General features: G+C 37.9%; 2 protein-coding genes across 2 annotated transcripts in view; one reads left to right on the forward strand and one right to left on the reverse strand.

Moving 5' to 3' along the window:
* Positions 1–562: 562 nt before the first annotated feature.
* On the forward strand, positions 563–1,564 carry her3 (hairy-related 3). Its single transcript, XM_063465048.1, has 4 exons — positions 563–616; positions 721–816; positions 920–1,001; positions 1,110–1,564. Exons 1-4 carry the CDS (start codon positions 563–565, stop codon positions 1,562–1,564), a joined length of 687 nt encoding a protein of 228 aa, XP_063321118.1.
* A 2,762-nt stretch (positions 1,565–4,326) lies between these two features.
* LOC134618861 (probable G-protein coupled receptor 153) overlaps positions 4,327–15,261 on the reverse strand; it is a 35,737-nt gene continuing 24,802 nt past the window's right edge. Inside the window, exons 4-6 of the mRNA XM_063464448.1 lie at positions 12,329–12,518; positions 9,785–9,969; positions 4,327–7,765 (exon numbers count right to left, since the gene is read on the reverse strand). Coding sequence (XP_063320518.1) covers positions 6,923–7,765; positions 9,785–9,969; positions 12,329–12,518 — 1,218 coding nt within the window. The 3' untranslated portion in view covers positions 4,327–6,922. The remainder of the gene's footprint in view (positions 7,766–9,784; positions 9,970–12,328; positions 12,519–15,261) is intronic.

Below are 15,261 nucleotides of genomic sequence, written 5' to 3' on the forward strand. Positions count from 1 at the left end.
ATAGTGTCCATGCTGCACACCAAGCAAAACCATTATCATTATGTTTACTATTTTTACGCTTCTTTGCCACACAAGTTGATTATTAGACACCGGGTAGACACTGCACAACATATGAAGCAGTAGATTGCATAGACTCTATAACTAGATCTAGAGCTATAAGTCTGTATTCCCGTTAAATTCCAGTCTGGTTATTCCTCTGTGCCCTGCACGAACCTGAGGACCTGAGAGAATGAAAATATGAACCAGATAATTTAAAAAATACTTCCAGGCTGTGTGAGTTTGGATCAAGGCGAGATACATTTATACTCAGTTATTAACCGTGGAGCAGCATAAAAAATAGATTTTCAAATAATTAGAGTCTGATTCTATAGTTAGTGTGGGCTGCCAAGCCAACTATGGCTGCCAGTGTTGCCCATTTGAGCGCGAGAGACAGAGGCGGGCCTGTTTGCATTGACATGTTAAGTGGGTGTCTCTATATAAATCCACTCAGGATAAACCCCCTCGTCCGTGGGCCAGAGAGAGAAAGAGGTTAACTTCAAGGAAATCAAAACGGACTAAGAGAATGGTGGCGACGACAGACTGCATCGAGAAAGTCAAACCCACTGCTGGAAACAAGGTGTGTAAAAGAACTTGTTAAAGGGAACTTAATAAACGGCAAATACCTCACAATTACTACGAATTAGCGAAGCATGGGTTGTTGACTTTACGTGTGCTTTACAGGTGTCCAAACCACTCATGGAAAAAAAGCGAAGAGCGCGCATAAACCAGTGTCTGGACCAGTTAAAATGTCTCCTGGAGAGCTACTACAGCAGCAGTGTAAGTATGAGAACCACAACTTTAGAGCTGGAACAGTTTGGGTTGCTACTTTTGATGAGCTTTTACGAAAAAAGTTTAAGTAATGTGTAATCTCTTTTCTCAGATTCGAAAGCGCAAACTGGAAAAGGCTGACATCTTGGAGCTCACCGTGAAACATCTCAAGAACCTCCAGAAAATTCAAATTTGTGAGTTATGACTTCATTCTTGAATACATATTCATGTATTTTTGACAGCACAACTTTATGCAGAATTTGAATGTCTCTGACCTTGAGATGCCTTTTTTATGATTTAAGGCGCAGCGTCTGCTTTCGACGTTTCCGACTACCAAAGTGGCTTCCGCAGATGTCTAACCAATGTCAACCAGTACTTGCTGATGGCAGATAATCTAAACGCGAGCGACCGCTGGATGTTATCGCAGCTTTCCAATAAACTCTCTCGCTCTCGGAGAAGAGCGGAAATCTTCAGCACCATGGACAGCGGTCTGGAGCAAACTGACACTCAGAGTGGGGCGCAGAAACTTTCTCCATCCGCATCCGGAACCGAGGAGAGAAAAACGACCAGAACGAAAACTTTGAAAGTCCACGGTGCAAGCACGTCTCCTTTTCCTCCAGCAGAAGAAGCATTCCGCTCCACTGAAGCCAAACAGGCTGTTCTTTTTACGGCTCCTACACAAAATAGTACTAAAAAAGGCTCCAGCGACATAAATGAAGGCGCGAACGTTCAGCAAAGCCTGTGGCGACCTTGGTAGCTGAAAATCTGTAAATATCCTGTAAATAAAGCTTGATTTCACTGTTTATGTTTATGATTGCACTATAGTTTCCCTCGACATGTTGTTACCTATTTTTAATACCGTATTATTTCCATAATAAACGTGGCAAAGGAAACGTCCCTCTGTGTTGTTTAGTAACATGGCATTAACCTTTCAGTCTGAATGTCAAATACAACATGTTGTGTTCAAAGTGGCACATATATTGCTGTAAGCACGGATTAGTGTAAAAAAACAAAAAAAAAAAAAACAAAGAGAGAGAAACAAAACGATCCAAAACGACACAGATTACTGTAAAAAATGTAAACCTCAAAACGTTTAATGTGATTGTGGGAAGCCCGAGAACCTATGTGTGCTTAAAACTTTAAAAATGAAGCACTTCATGATTTCTATTTCTTTGTGGCATTTCTCTAAACTTAATTTGACTTGTGTCATGGGAAATTATGACGTCATTTTGTGGAGTTTAGAGGAAAACGGACTCGGTGGGGTTTGACTGTCATTTCTTCCATTCTTCTCTGGTTTCACGCGTAAGTACCGAAACAGTAGCGGGCAAATCAGGTACTTGTCGGACAGCAAAGCAATTTTCTGCTATATGCAACTAATTACATGCTCAGTGGTGCCCTCTAGATTTGGATACGCTTATTTGATTCTGATCTGAGCTTTATCATGTTATATTTCAATCTGATTTTATCCAATTATCTTTTTTCACCTTTTGGATTTTCTATTATTTATTTTTTGAGCTCCTTCGTTACTGGGATTTCCCACTTTTAGGTTAAAGTGTCTCCTTTTATTTGAAAATATTAATAATAATAATACCATTATTATAGATTCATATAACTCCTCCCTGGGCTTTATATAGTGAAGTTCCAGACCATATTTGTAAAATTTACTGTAATCTTCATTAATCTGACGTCTTTTTTATTCTACATGCGCGTAATCCACAGTAGAATGGAAAGTAGCAACTTTTTTGGAAAAATACATCTGAGATTTTTCATTTTGTTATGCAGTGGTGAAAAAGTGTTTGTAGTCTAGGTCACGTAGTTTTGAGGATAACTGCATAACCACATCAACTTGTTGCACTATAGGCTGTGCTGGCTTTAAGGCTGCTGTAGACCTCTTTTTAAGTGCACTTTTCTTCTGCTGCTTCAGCGGAGGTGCCATAAAGTGTCTCCCCTTTCTTTTCTAGCAGCGCTGGAGAGGATAGCACCTTAAAGCGAGTAGAATTGCTGCAACGCCCACAGCTATTTCAGACGACCCATGCTGAAAACACTGCTGTCTCACAGAAGAAGTTTCCATGTGATAAGGGCAGCCTGTTTTTGTTTTTGTTTTTTTGGCCAGAGAAACCTCAGTTATTATCCTGTCTCTGTCCAAACTGTTTGTTATTCCATCTTTTTTTGTTTTTGTTTGTTTGTTTTGTTTTGACTGGTCTGCTAATAAAACCCTGTGCGGAAATCTCTCCCCGCAAAGTCAAAGCTGCGCTTTCCATGAGACCCGTACAAGGGTCTCAGACCACGGCACAAGAAAAGTTTGTTTAATACAATAAAGAAAATGCCACGTGACCTTCACACTGAATGACCTTAAAACTATTTCTAAGAATTTCTATGAACTCTTCTTGCACTGGCCTAGTTTGGTCCACTATAATAGCTAACTATATTAGAGCCGAAAACCTAAGGAAAAGAGAATACTTTATTAGCATTAAACTGCGCCCAGTGAAGCGCACTTAAGAGAGCAGACGTGGATGAAGTGCGCTGCAGACGTCTCTGTTCCTTGCCAATAAAAGCAGACCTGGCTCGCCCGGGTTCAGCACAGCCATGCAGTGCTTTAATTTATTTTGATGATCAGCGCAATTAAAACTGTAGTCTACTGAATGCCGCCACAGTCAGATGCACACACACACTAGAGATTGTCATTGGTTTCAAGCTGTTTCTAAACCGCGTGAATTACCTTTTGGCACGTAGAAGGTGACGTGAACATGCTCATTGTTGTTAAAAAAAACAAAAAACAAAAAACAAAAAAACCTCTGGCTACAGACAACGCCAACTTCTCCACAAATTTTCCCTTACTTTAAAATAATGCTCACTGTCGATCAACAGCTGAAAGAGAACAACGTAACCAAACACTGATCATAAAATTAAACTTGATCATCACATTAACAGTCAATTAAACCTCAGGGATATTTCCGATGAAAATCAAAGTGACAACAGGTGTACTTCAGTGGCAACAAGATAACCCACAAAGAGGGAATGGTTTTGCAGGTATTGGCGAAAAATCATCTCTTTATCCCTCTGAGCTAAGCTCAGTTATTATTCCTGTATACCCAAAAGTAATCATCTGTTAAAAAGTCAATGCTTTGTTTGTACAGGTTATATAAAACCAAGAATAATCTGTTTTGCAAATATCCCTAGGAGCGTGCTTTATTACACCAGCTCTGTGTTCTACATCATAACCAATCCAGTGCTTTTTGCTTTGCTAAAATAGTTTTATTTATTGTAATTTCTACTGCCCCCTTGGTTAGGCTGCTTGAAAAAGACAGATTGCAGCTTTAACCGTATGACAGAAATTTTCTTCCTCATTCAGAATGACTTCATATTTTTCATTAGATATATTTTTGACTAATTATAGGTCAATTAGTCATTTGCAACAAATACAGACAAACATTTTTTATCAAACGCCACCAGTCACTTTTTGGCACAGCGGGTATGGCATTGAATTCCTTTATTAAAACATATGAGAAGCCAAATCATTAAAACAATAGTAAATGAGTAAAGTAACAAGAGATTTTATGCTAAAGTTGTTCCAATTTTAATTAATCTGCGCTCCATAACTAATGAGGGCATTCTAAGGCAAATGACCAAATCTATATCCTGCTAGAATCCCAAATGCTTTGCAAATTAATATACTAAAGGTGAGTTCAGATAATGTGTGGCTGTACTAAACTAAGTAGAACTAACCATTGTTAGTCAAACCTTAGTCTTTAACCGAGGACTTAATGAGGTTCACTTTCATCTGGCCTTGGTGACACATAAAATGATGTCATCTCTTTGCCTGTCAGGGAAATTCTGCTCTGTTCCATGAAAAGCACATATTGTACAAGCAACAAATAAAGTGCACCTGAAACATCATCTTGTGAATTTAATCAGTCATATGTTTTTAACAAAGTCATCATCTGAACAAGAAAATCATAACATAACATACATAACATCATTCATATTTGAGTCATAGATCTTTGAATATGTTACAAAATTAGATTATGATATAATAAACACAACAAAATCCCAAAAAACAAAAAAGTCTATGACACAGCAAAGTTTGACAGGGGAACATGGTGATATGCTTCCAAAGACAGATACATTTCAGCTAACTTCTCCTTTTCCATTTTAATACCTGCAAGTAAAGGCAGGTCCACCAATATATGAAAATTAGAAAGTTTACACGACTGCAGATGACTGAAAACTTTATCACTTGAATAGTATGGGGAAAAATCACAACTAATAAGGCTTCAAGGGGGATATGTTGTTTTCACTTTGTCCTCATGCTGTAATATCTTTGAAAACTTGCACCTAACTTGTGCAAGTCAGCTACATTCACATTAGAAGTTATTGTTAACTGAATTTGGTTCCGCTATTATTATTTTGTTATTTTAAGTCAAAGAATTTTCAGTCATTTTTGAAAAAAAGTTATCACTGTGGTATAAATTAGATGTGACTCTTTAATTTAACATCACCTACACCAATCAGTTCACTTTACTGTCTATTCTGAGTGAGGGTGCTACGTGACAATGCCTCAGAAAAGCGCTTACTGTTTAAGTGTCATTGAACTTTTGCACCTTACAGTGTTAGATAATCACAGTCTCTACCCAAATATAGAAATACATTTAAGCTTTAATCCTTCAACAGCATTACTCACTGATACTTTGGCTATGTTTATATTTAATTTGCTTTATCTTTGATTTTGGTTTGACTTTGATTAATCTGGTGTTTTAAAAAAAAAAAAGTAACATCACACTAAAAAATGCTCACAAAACAGGTCAGATCCATTATTTATCTTTTGTGTGTTATGAGTTGACAAGTGAAATATAAGGTTGGGTTTTTGCTGTGTGTGGAAAATTACTAGAAGTGTTGTTCAATCAAAAGCTTTTTTATTTAAAACGCTCCTCATTTGTGCTAACATTTTTGAAGGTTTAAGATGCGACAACTCCATTTAAATTATGCTACATCTCAATCACATCCTGAAGGCTGTGATTATTGAACCTTTGGACTAGTTAGCAACTTTTAAGGGTTCTGTCTTAGCTGGCTACTTTAAAAAAAATCCTTTCTGATATTTCTAAGAGGTTGACATACTGCGCTGTCATGAAGATGAAGTACCATTTGCATATTAGTCTGATGATCTATGTGTATTCAGTGTAATGAGCAACTCATGTGCCTCATGATAGCCAAAGATTAAAAAAAAAACAAAAACAAAAAAAACATTGGGATATTAAGACTTGAGGGGAAATGTTCTAACCATAGGTCTAATTAAACAGAAAACACTAAAACCATTAATCAAGATATCCTCTATATATACACGACATGTCAATCTTCTTTAAAAAAAAAAATGACTTCACATTTTCATTAAGGATTTAGGGGTGTTCAGGCTATATCTCAATATCTCACAGAGTAACTGTAAAAGTATAGGCATTTCAGAAACTGGAGTTACCCTGGCAGTTTACTTCAACATAGGGTGCTTGAAAAATAGTTTTTTTATTGTGTTGTGAATGATGATAAAAATGAAAAAAAAAAAAAATGGTGGACATTATTATAAAAAACGCACATATTTAAAATGTCAAGCTCAAGGTACATTGGCAGTACTCAGGGAATTCTGTATCCATCCACCAAAACACACACAGTCATTACAGGGCAAATTGAAAAAAAAATGTACGTTTTTGAGTGACAAAAATAAAGAAACACCACCATGAAAAAAAAAACAACCTCTTCCAATTCTTTGAAGATCAAAAAACACCAAAATCTGAGTTAGAGGATGTTCACATGGTTTAAAAACTATTTCTCTGCATCAGTGATGGGAAAAAATGTCCTCAGTGGATACTCTGTGATGTAAAAGTTGAAAACTTTTTTACTAGCCTACATAATAAATCAACAGGCCCATTCAAACATTATGTCCAAAGCTCCTAAGGCCATTTAGCATAACAGATATTTATTGGTGGTATATAGTTAAACAGAAGTGTGGCATGAGTAAAAAGGCCGGAATATTCCAGTATGTCACTTTTCCGTTACCACCAATATTCCAGTGGTTTTCGTTATGATTCAGTAATGATGTTGATATAAATAAGGAAAAACTTGTCTTTTACATGGTAGAACCTACAGAATCAGACCGAAAGGTGATATATCCCGAGGATGATGCCGAGGGTGTGCTTGCAAAACTGTTTGTGCTTCCTTTACTCTCAGCCTTGCTCAGATGCTTCTGTTGTACCCATTCAGCTCCAGCACCAGTCCCAGCACCACCTCCTGTCCTGGGCCTAAAGCCAGAGTGCCCTGGAGACTGTCGGCTGCACCCAGGCAAGCCCATTTCCCCCTGCTGTTTCCCATCTCGCTGGCGCTCTCGACAGCCTTTCCCAGAACCACAAGCCCCAGGACTCTTCTTTGCCGCAGGTCTGTCTGGTTTGGGTGAACCCTCGGGTGAGTTGACCCTACTACTGCTTCTTTTGTGTTCTGACAACCGCCTGAGCACTTGAGGCTCACGCTCAAAGTCTGTGAGTGGAAAGTGGGGAAGGACTGTGTGCTGTTCATACACATTAGGGATAAGTGAGATGGTGGACGCACGTCTCGGGCTCTTTCTGGGGCTCGGCAGCGGCGTCTCGTCTATAAAGTTTATCACTTCGTCGCGGCTGAAACACCGCAGTTCATCCTCGTAATGCTCCCCGCCACAAACCACACGGGGCAGATGCCTGAGAGAGTGCATGCTATCCTCAGAGCGTCGCCGCTTGCGGTGAGGGTGATGGTGTCGGTGGTTCTCCTCGTGGTAGGAGACCAGGCTGCTCCTGCGCCTCTCGCGGCGCGGCAAGGTGGAGCTGTAATGGGCACTCACTATCATGTCCTCGGTGGAGCCCCATCTGTGCAGGTATGAGGGGATCCGCTCGCTGGTCCACATGTCGGTTTCGTCGTGGGAGTATCTTCTTGTAGGGGGCACCTGGATGCAAAACACAGATCAAATCTTTTAGCTATTTCAAAACTTTTACATGAATTTAAAATTTTAATAAATGCTGCACATTATATGAGATACATGGTGAGCACTAGTATAGCTTGACTACATTATCAAAGACCCAGAATAGTACATGTAGGATTATTCGACATCATCTGGTGGTTAATGTCATTATAATAGTTCAGTGCAGTTTTAGAAGCGCTGATTTGCACTGAAGGCATTTAGCTCCCAGAAAACAAAAGCCAACGTTTTTGTTTGTTTTTCTAGATCTGATTCTGTTGTTTTGCTTGTGTAAAATCCTACATGTAGCATATATCAGTTGTTTATTGAAGACCCTACGCATAAAAGTTTAACCTTAATTTTAATCAATCCCATAAGCCATGCATGACACCCATCAACAAGATCATAACTCTTATAACTTATAGCTCTCATCTCCATTATTTGGAGAAGAAAACTGAAAACGTTGACAGTTTCCTACATGTTATACTCACATTCCATTCAGTTCTGACAACTATGCAAGAGAGAGAGGGTTCGTCAAGGTGACGTCAAGAGCCTCAAGACTGAAATCAGCCTGCCCCCCTGTGGTGGCTTTTAGTAAATGCAGAGAAATTTAAAACAGCAGACGATACAGTAGCATTCAGGCAGAAGTGCTGTACAGCAGAGGGCAGCATAGGCATTAGAATGACTTAAGATGCGGGACAAAAAGAGACAGAGAGAGAGACAGAGGGAGAAAGTGAAAGAGAGACAAGCCAATAAAGCTGGAGGAGCTTTATTTTGCAATCGAACCGCTTGAGAGGCATCACAGCAACTAGATGGGGGTGCTATTTGATAATGACTTGAAGAGGTTGGTGGATTCATGACTTATTTAGGCCTTAAGCCTTTCAGGGCAAACGGCAAACAATGTGACGGAATCACACTTCAGCCAGTCGTCCTATCATTGAAATGTAGTTCTTACAGTCACAAAGATACAGCAAGGAATAAAACAGCTATAAAGTGCTTTGCTAATCTGAATCTATTATCAGGTGAAAACAAACATATGACACAAAAACTATGGATGGAGTAATGTTTGGTTTAATGATGTGATGGCTACTGTATACATCTCTGTTTCAAGCTTTTTTGTAAAGTCAAATAGAATAGACATTGAACTCCACATGAGTGTTGGTCTTTGAAGGGTCCATTATAGTGCTGGACAGCTGTCCAGTTGTTGTACCAACTTCAATGATTGTTTTCAGTGCATGTAAATGTAGCAGTTTGGGCTACAGGCTGTGGAGCCCCCATCAAAGTAATACAAAGATGACACAGTGTTTTGAATCTTAGAAAAGTTTAATAAAGTGTAGGTTGCACCGGCTGATTTTAAAGTTAGGTTTTCTAACCACAGTCTTCCAGGCCAAGTCTAGCGAGTCACAATCTTCTATTTTAATTAATAATTTTAAATATTATTGATTTAATATCTCAAATTGACCCAGACTTTTTGGTGTTGTCGATTTGCCCTAGAAGGCTGCATGTTAGATCAAGCTTTGTTAATGTAGCTGAAAATGATCATTTCATTGTTCTGCGTCTGACTGGGATGGATGCTGGATCCAATGGTGACCATGCATTTGGGCAGAACATGAGATAATGCTTATTGTGTTTTTCTGAAGCCTTGAAGGATTCCTGAAATGTAGAAGGTAAGTCCGTTACTAAACACTTACCCTCTTACAAAGTAAAAATGTAGTCAATTGCTTGCAGGACACATTGCTTGTTTTAAAAAAAAAAGCGCATATAATGAACTGATGGGACTTCTGATGGTCATATTTACCAAACAATAGTCAGCCCGAGTTTGTTTTTGATTTCATGTGAGAAAAGGACAGAAATCTGGGAGATATAGCGTCACAAAATCTAATAATTTCAGAAAATTCAGTCAAGATGCTGTACAGGCCCACAAGGCCATTTCACCATGCACATTAACAATAAAAGGATTTCAACTGATCAAGTAAAAGAAATGAAGAAAATCAATAAAAAATATACCTGCAAATACTGCATTTTATCTTCCTGTTGTTCCCTCAATGGATACCCTTGCAGAACCCCCCTTTCTAAGGTTGAGAACTCATACTTGGCATTACGGTCTATCGTCACGATTTCAGGCGCCGAGCTATAGTCATATGGTCTGTCATATATTAAGTCGGCATGAATTCCTCCGTCTTGGCTGTTTTCTGCAAAGTGCAGAAAAGTACGAGCGTCAGCATTAGAGAGCAACGGACTCAATACACAAGACAGACAGACAGACAGACGAATAGATAAGAGAGACAAGTTCAACTGTTCTCCGATTTGTCGACTTTCCTACGTGTCTGCTCTGAAATATGAGTTTCAGATTCAAGAGAAAAGGCTTTCATTTCAGTGTTTGGTTCAAAATTTTGAAGTAATGCCAAACAGTTGAACAGGACAATATCACGTGTTCTTAGTGTAGAAATACCCATCTCCCAAGAATATTTTCCCAATTTCTACATTTGTGTTCATTAGATATATCAATTGGGGATGGGTGTAAAATGCTTGAGGAAAATGCTTGCCAAAAGGATGAAAGATGAAAGTAGCTATGTGCACAAGCAGCTTAGCATGCATGTCAGTAGCTTCGGAATATCAGGAAACAATCCTTATACATACAACTGTGACGAGTTATACATGGCAAGCCCTCTGGAAAAAAAAGCACAGAACTGGTAGTGTTAATTATCAAACAGAATAAGGAACTATCTAATGTTGTTTTATGGCTCCTGCTGGACAATGAGCAGTTCTGAGGGAGGGTGTCATAAGAGAGGATCAAAAGGTTTGGAGGGTTAAAAACAGGAGAGAAGGGATTCAGGTTGGGTTGAGTTTAAACAGTGCCAATAGTCCCAAAAAAAAAAAAAAAAAAAAAAAAAAAAAAAAAGACAGGTGGTTCAGTTTGCAATAGCTGTAAATATCATGGACCTAGTTCATGAGCGCATGATTATCATGTGACCTAATTTTGGGACCAGATTTTGCTGAAAGTGTCTGTGATTTCTTGGTGAACAGGTTAGCTTTCACCCCCCCTTTGAAAATCTCCCTATAAAATGTCTAGTAAGTGATGTTTAATAAATATTTCTGCCTTTAAATCGCTACAATCTGACTCAAAGTGAAAATCCAAATAAAAAAATTCAAATAAAAAATAAAACTAAATGAAAAAAGAAAGAAAAAACAAAATAAATACAAATAAGTAAACAGATGATTTTATGTTTTAAATTTTTATGTATTTTTGAGTTGTACTGGAAAAATCTTGGCTGTATCCTTTTGTGACTTGAGGAAAATATGACCATCATAATGACATGAAAGTGGTTTTCAGCTTTACGGCAATTGCTCCGGTTTGACTCTGGACTCTAAGAAATAAATGGGAAACCATTTATTTTAACATCCTCTCACCAGGGCATTCTGGAGGAAGACTGCCCAGTTTAAATCCAGAGCGGAAAAAAGACAAAAGTGCTGCAAGGTAAATATGTACTTTGCCCAGCCTTATTTCTTTCTCTTTTTTTTAAAGAACACAGCAAACATTTTAGAAAAGTACACAGCATGTACAAAACACAGAAGATATACTGAATATTTAGAATTAAATTACACAGACACTTGTCCCTCCAGTTTCACCTCCTGACAACAAAGGTCACTTGATAGGTCACATGATAACAACTGACCACTGATTTCAGACCTCCGACTACAATAAAAAACAAAAACTAAGAATATCCACCCCAAGCCAATTCTATTTAAATCTAAGAAACATGTACCAACAGCCCAAACCACGATGACTAAACAGATGTTAACTAATCTGCAAATTGTTTTCTAGAAGGAGATGTTAAAATTGTCCATCTAAATAGTTAAAAGCAACAATAATAGTAGCCTAAAGCTAGTAGAGAGTAGACAATTTATTAAATTATTATCACAGATCTCTCCTTTTAAATGCCTTACACGTAGGCCTGATGATTTTAGGATGTAGTTACAGGTATTATCTGCATCAGTTAATAACATCATTTTATTAAAAGATTTCCTTTGGATTACAACATTTGTGAGTTGTAACTTTACAAAAGGGATGCATAGACATTAAAGTCTGTTAAAAGGCAGAGATTACACCACACTGTATCTCAGGGAGCAGAAGATGACATCACTACCAAGCATTACACCATAAAGAAAAGAGTTTTTGACTCTGTTCCCTTGCTGCAAAATTGCTTCTCTCTCTGTCCAGAGACAGCCCAGAAGTCAACACAAATGAACCTCTACTCTGAGAGTGATGTTTTACCTTTCACTGTCAAAGGAGATTTTGTAAACAGATCAAGTGTAGTTTAAAGTTAATATGTTTATCAATTTAAAACATCATAATCACATCCCATTTTTATCTTTAAAGCCCACCCTTTCAGTTTGGGCATGCCTTCACAGAGCATTTAAAATCTACTCTTAATGCTCAAACTAATCCACATGTATGTCCTAAGAAATACCAATCAATGTTCACATCATGAGGTGAAGAGGAAGGGAAAAGGAGGCAGGAGAGGAGGGAGATGCTTAACAGTAGCTTACCCTCATCCACATCGTCGTTGGACATGATGGCGACACATTTCTCCCACACCATGCGGATGTCGGCCCGATAGCGGTCGCATGCCCAGAGGAACATTGGCAGCAGGATGGACTGGGCAATGGAGCACCACAGCACACACAAAACCATCCAGTTGTAGGAGCGGTCAAACTTCAGACTAGCAAAGCTCACCACCTGCCCAGGGTCAATAAAAAAAAAAAAAAAGAATTTTAAAATCTGTTATAATGAAGAGTGACGATTTGGACTTAGAAAGTTTCCCCAGTTTTGTTTAAATCCACTCAGCGATGCACAAGATATGGACTGGATGGATAAATCAGTCGACAGTAAACCAGTTAATATTTACTCAGACTGTAGCAAGGTAAACATACTGAGTTAAGCATCAAATGTTTATGGCAGCACTGCTTTCCAGGCTTAAGAGTTTACTGATAATAGATCTTATGAACACAACAGAAAGAACATCAGGTATCTTTTACAGGATCACCACACAGTACTTCCTGGTTTAAATAAGCAAAGTGAGCGGGAACAGATACATCTCTTAGACATTTACATTGGTGGCAGTTCGTTCTTAATCTCAGCGTAAACCAGTAAATGTACCTGTTTACAAACTTTAAACAGTCACCTCAGCAGTTCAGAGACCCAACTGCAACATCTCCCCCCTTGTGAACATATACTCCTGCTAGTGTATTTATGGTATCAGATAATCTAAGTTAAAATAATTTGAAACAGATGCAAACAGTCCAAAAGTAAAAGGAAGAAAAAACCCTCCTGTGAGAAGCATTTCAGTCCAGATTTTCCAGTGCCAGATGAAAAAACCTGCAGCCAAGTGCCTACTAAACATTATCTTCCAGATCCACTCCTATATGTTAGAAAATCGTATTATGTACCCTCTATCATCAGTTCTCTAAGCAACCTATGTATGGCTATCATAGCCAGTATTTACAAGGCAAATACTACGGCCTTTGTCTGCCACTACCATTACTTCAATAAGTGATTAAAGCAATAAATAATAATAATAAAAAAAAAATCAGGTACATTTGACAATATTTCAAAGTATTTCTTTTATAGTGACAAATTTTCAAAGTGGCTAACTACAATATACAAAGGAAGCTTGAAGAAACTAGAAGAATCAACTGATTTATCGCAACACTTTTGCAGTTGCAATGGTCCAGTGTATGTTTACATCATGAATAACCTCCAGCATCAACAATTATCACAGGACTCTATGAAGTCCTGGGAAAAATGAAGTACTCCCTTAATGTTTCCATAGGAATGTGCAGCCATGTGCAGCTAATAAAACCTAGTTAACTGATCAACAGCAAGTGTGACCACCCCTATAAAAGCAAAAGTTTCCAGTTTGCTGGACCGGAGCATTCAGGTGTGTCTTAGCACAATGCAACAATCTTCCTAGGATTGGATGTCCCAGCAAATTTCAGAGAATGCCATGTTCAGAAAAACTACAAGACCCAGAGCTACATCTCAGAGTCCACAGGCTTCAGTTAGCATGTTAAATGTTAAAGTTTAAGTCATCATCTCAGTCATCGGACCACAACAGTGATTACAGTAAAGCTTCTTTCAGCTGCTGCCCCTTGTCATAAGGGGTTGCCACAGCAGGAAGTTCCGCATGTTTGAATTGGCAGAGTTTTATGCTAGGCGCCCTTTCTGACACAACCAGAAAGGTGATTTATATCTCCGGCTGGAACTGAACCCACGACCTTTCACTTGTCAACTGAATGTGAAAACCACAGTGGTTATTGCAAACTTAAAATTATCTCAGGTTTAACCTCCTTCGATCATGCCTTGTGCTCAAATACCAACCATTTATCCCTGTTGCTAAGAGACTTGATAAAGTTGTAAAGCCTTAACCTGATATTGCCTTTGTTTGCCTACTGAGACAATAAAACACACTGAAGTTAAACAGTTTTTTCTCCACTTTACCACCCCATGAGTGATGCTCTAATAAACATTTCCCATGGTGTGACTTTAAACTGTAGTATGAATCTTTTTCAAGGGGTACTGATGTAGTTTTTATGAATATTTGAGGATTTTAGATTTAAAGCTGAGAATATAGAACTTCATCTTCCTTAAGTTAAAGAATAGCTTCTTACAGATTTTACACAGAACTTTTTACACTTTGATATAAAAACCCTGGAAGTTATGAAGCACGTGTTTTCACATACTGTATATCTGCCCCTGGAAAATTCATGTATTTAGTCTGTTCACATAAATAAATTTTTATATTTAACAGTAGTGATTCTATTCTGCTCTGATAATTTGTTCCTCTGTATCATTCTTTGTAAGACCATACAGTTCACAATAAATATACGTGCTCATTTGTATCTGTTAGAGGTTTCTATGCATTTAAATAGCTCATTACACCCGGCCATAAAGATGGCTAACAGACCTACTGTTGTTTGGTTTACTGCATCTGAAATGTGATCTTTCCTCAGCACCCCACCTTTTGTTTTGCACACATGTAAAGTAGTAACACAATATATTGCTATAAGTGTGTACAGTTGTTTTATTATTATTATTATTATTATTATTATTATTATTATTATTAATAATAATAATAATAATAATAATAATAATACTTTCTAGCTAATAAAGCAAAAGGAGTTTTACATACCCTGCGACATCTTAATTCAGAAGTGTAATATAGTGAAACCTTATGGGTAAAACCATGACATACACCAAACACTACAGAGCCATTACATAAAAATAGTGGCAAAGAAAATTTAATTACACTTTATAATTCACAAATTCATAAACAATTTCCGAGGATCTTTTTCTGAATACATAACATATTTATTAGACCCCCACCCAACCTAAGGTTTATGCCCACACACATAGGAAGCAGAATTATTGTTTTAAACTCAAATTTAAGAGCACATTAAAAGCTAAGAACTGCATTTAATTT

This window comes from Pelmatolapia mariae, linkage group LG20, assembly GCF_036321145.2.
Source record: "Pelmatolapia mariae isolate MD_Pm_ZW linkage group LG20, Pm_UMD_F_2, whole genome shotgun sequence".
Lineage (NCBI taxonomy): Eukaryota > Metazoa > Chordata > Actinopteri > Cichliformes > Cichlidae > Pelmatolapia > Pelmatolapia mariae.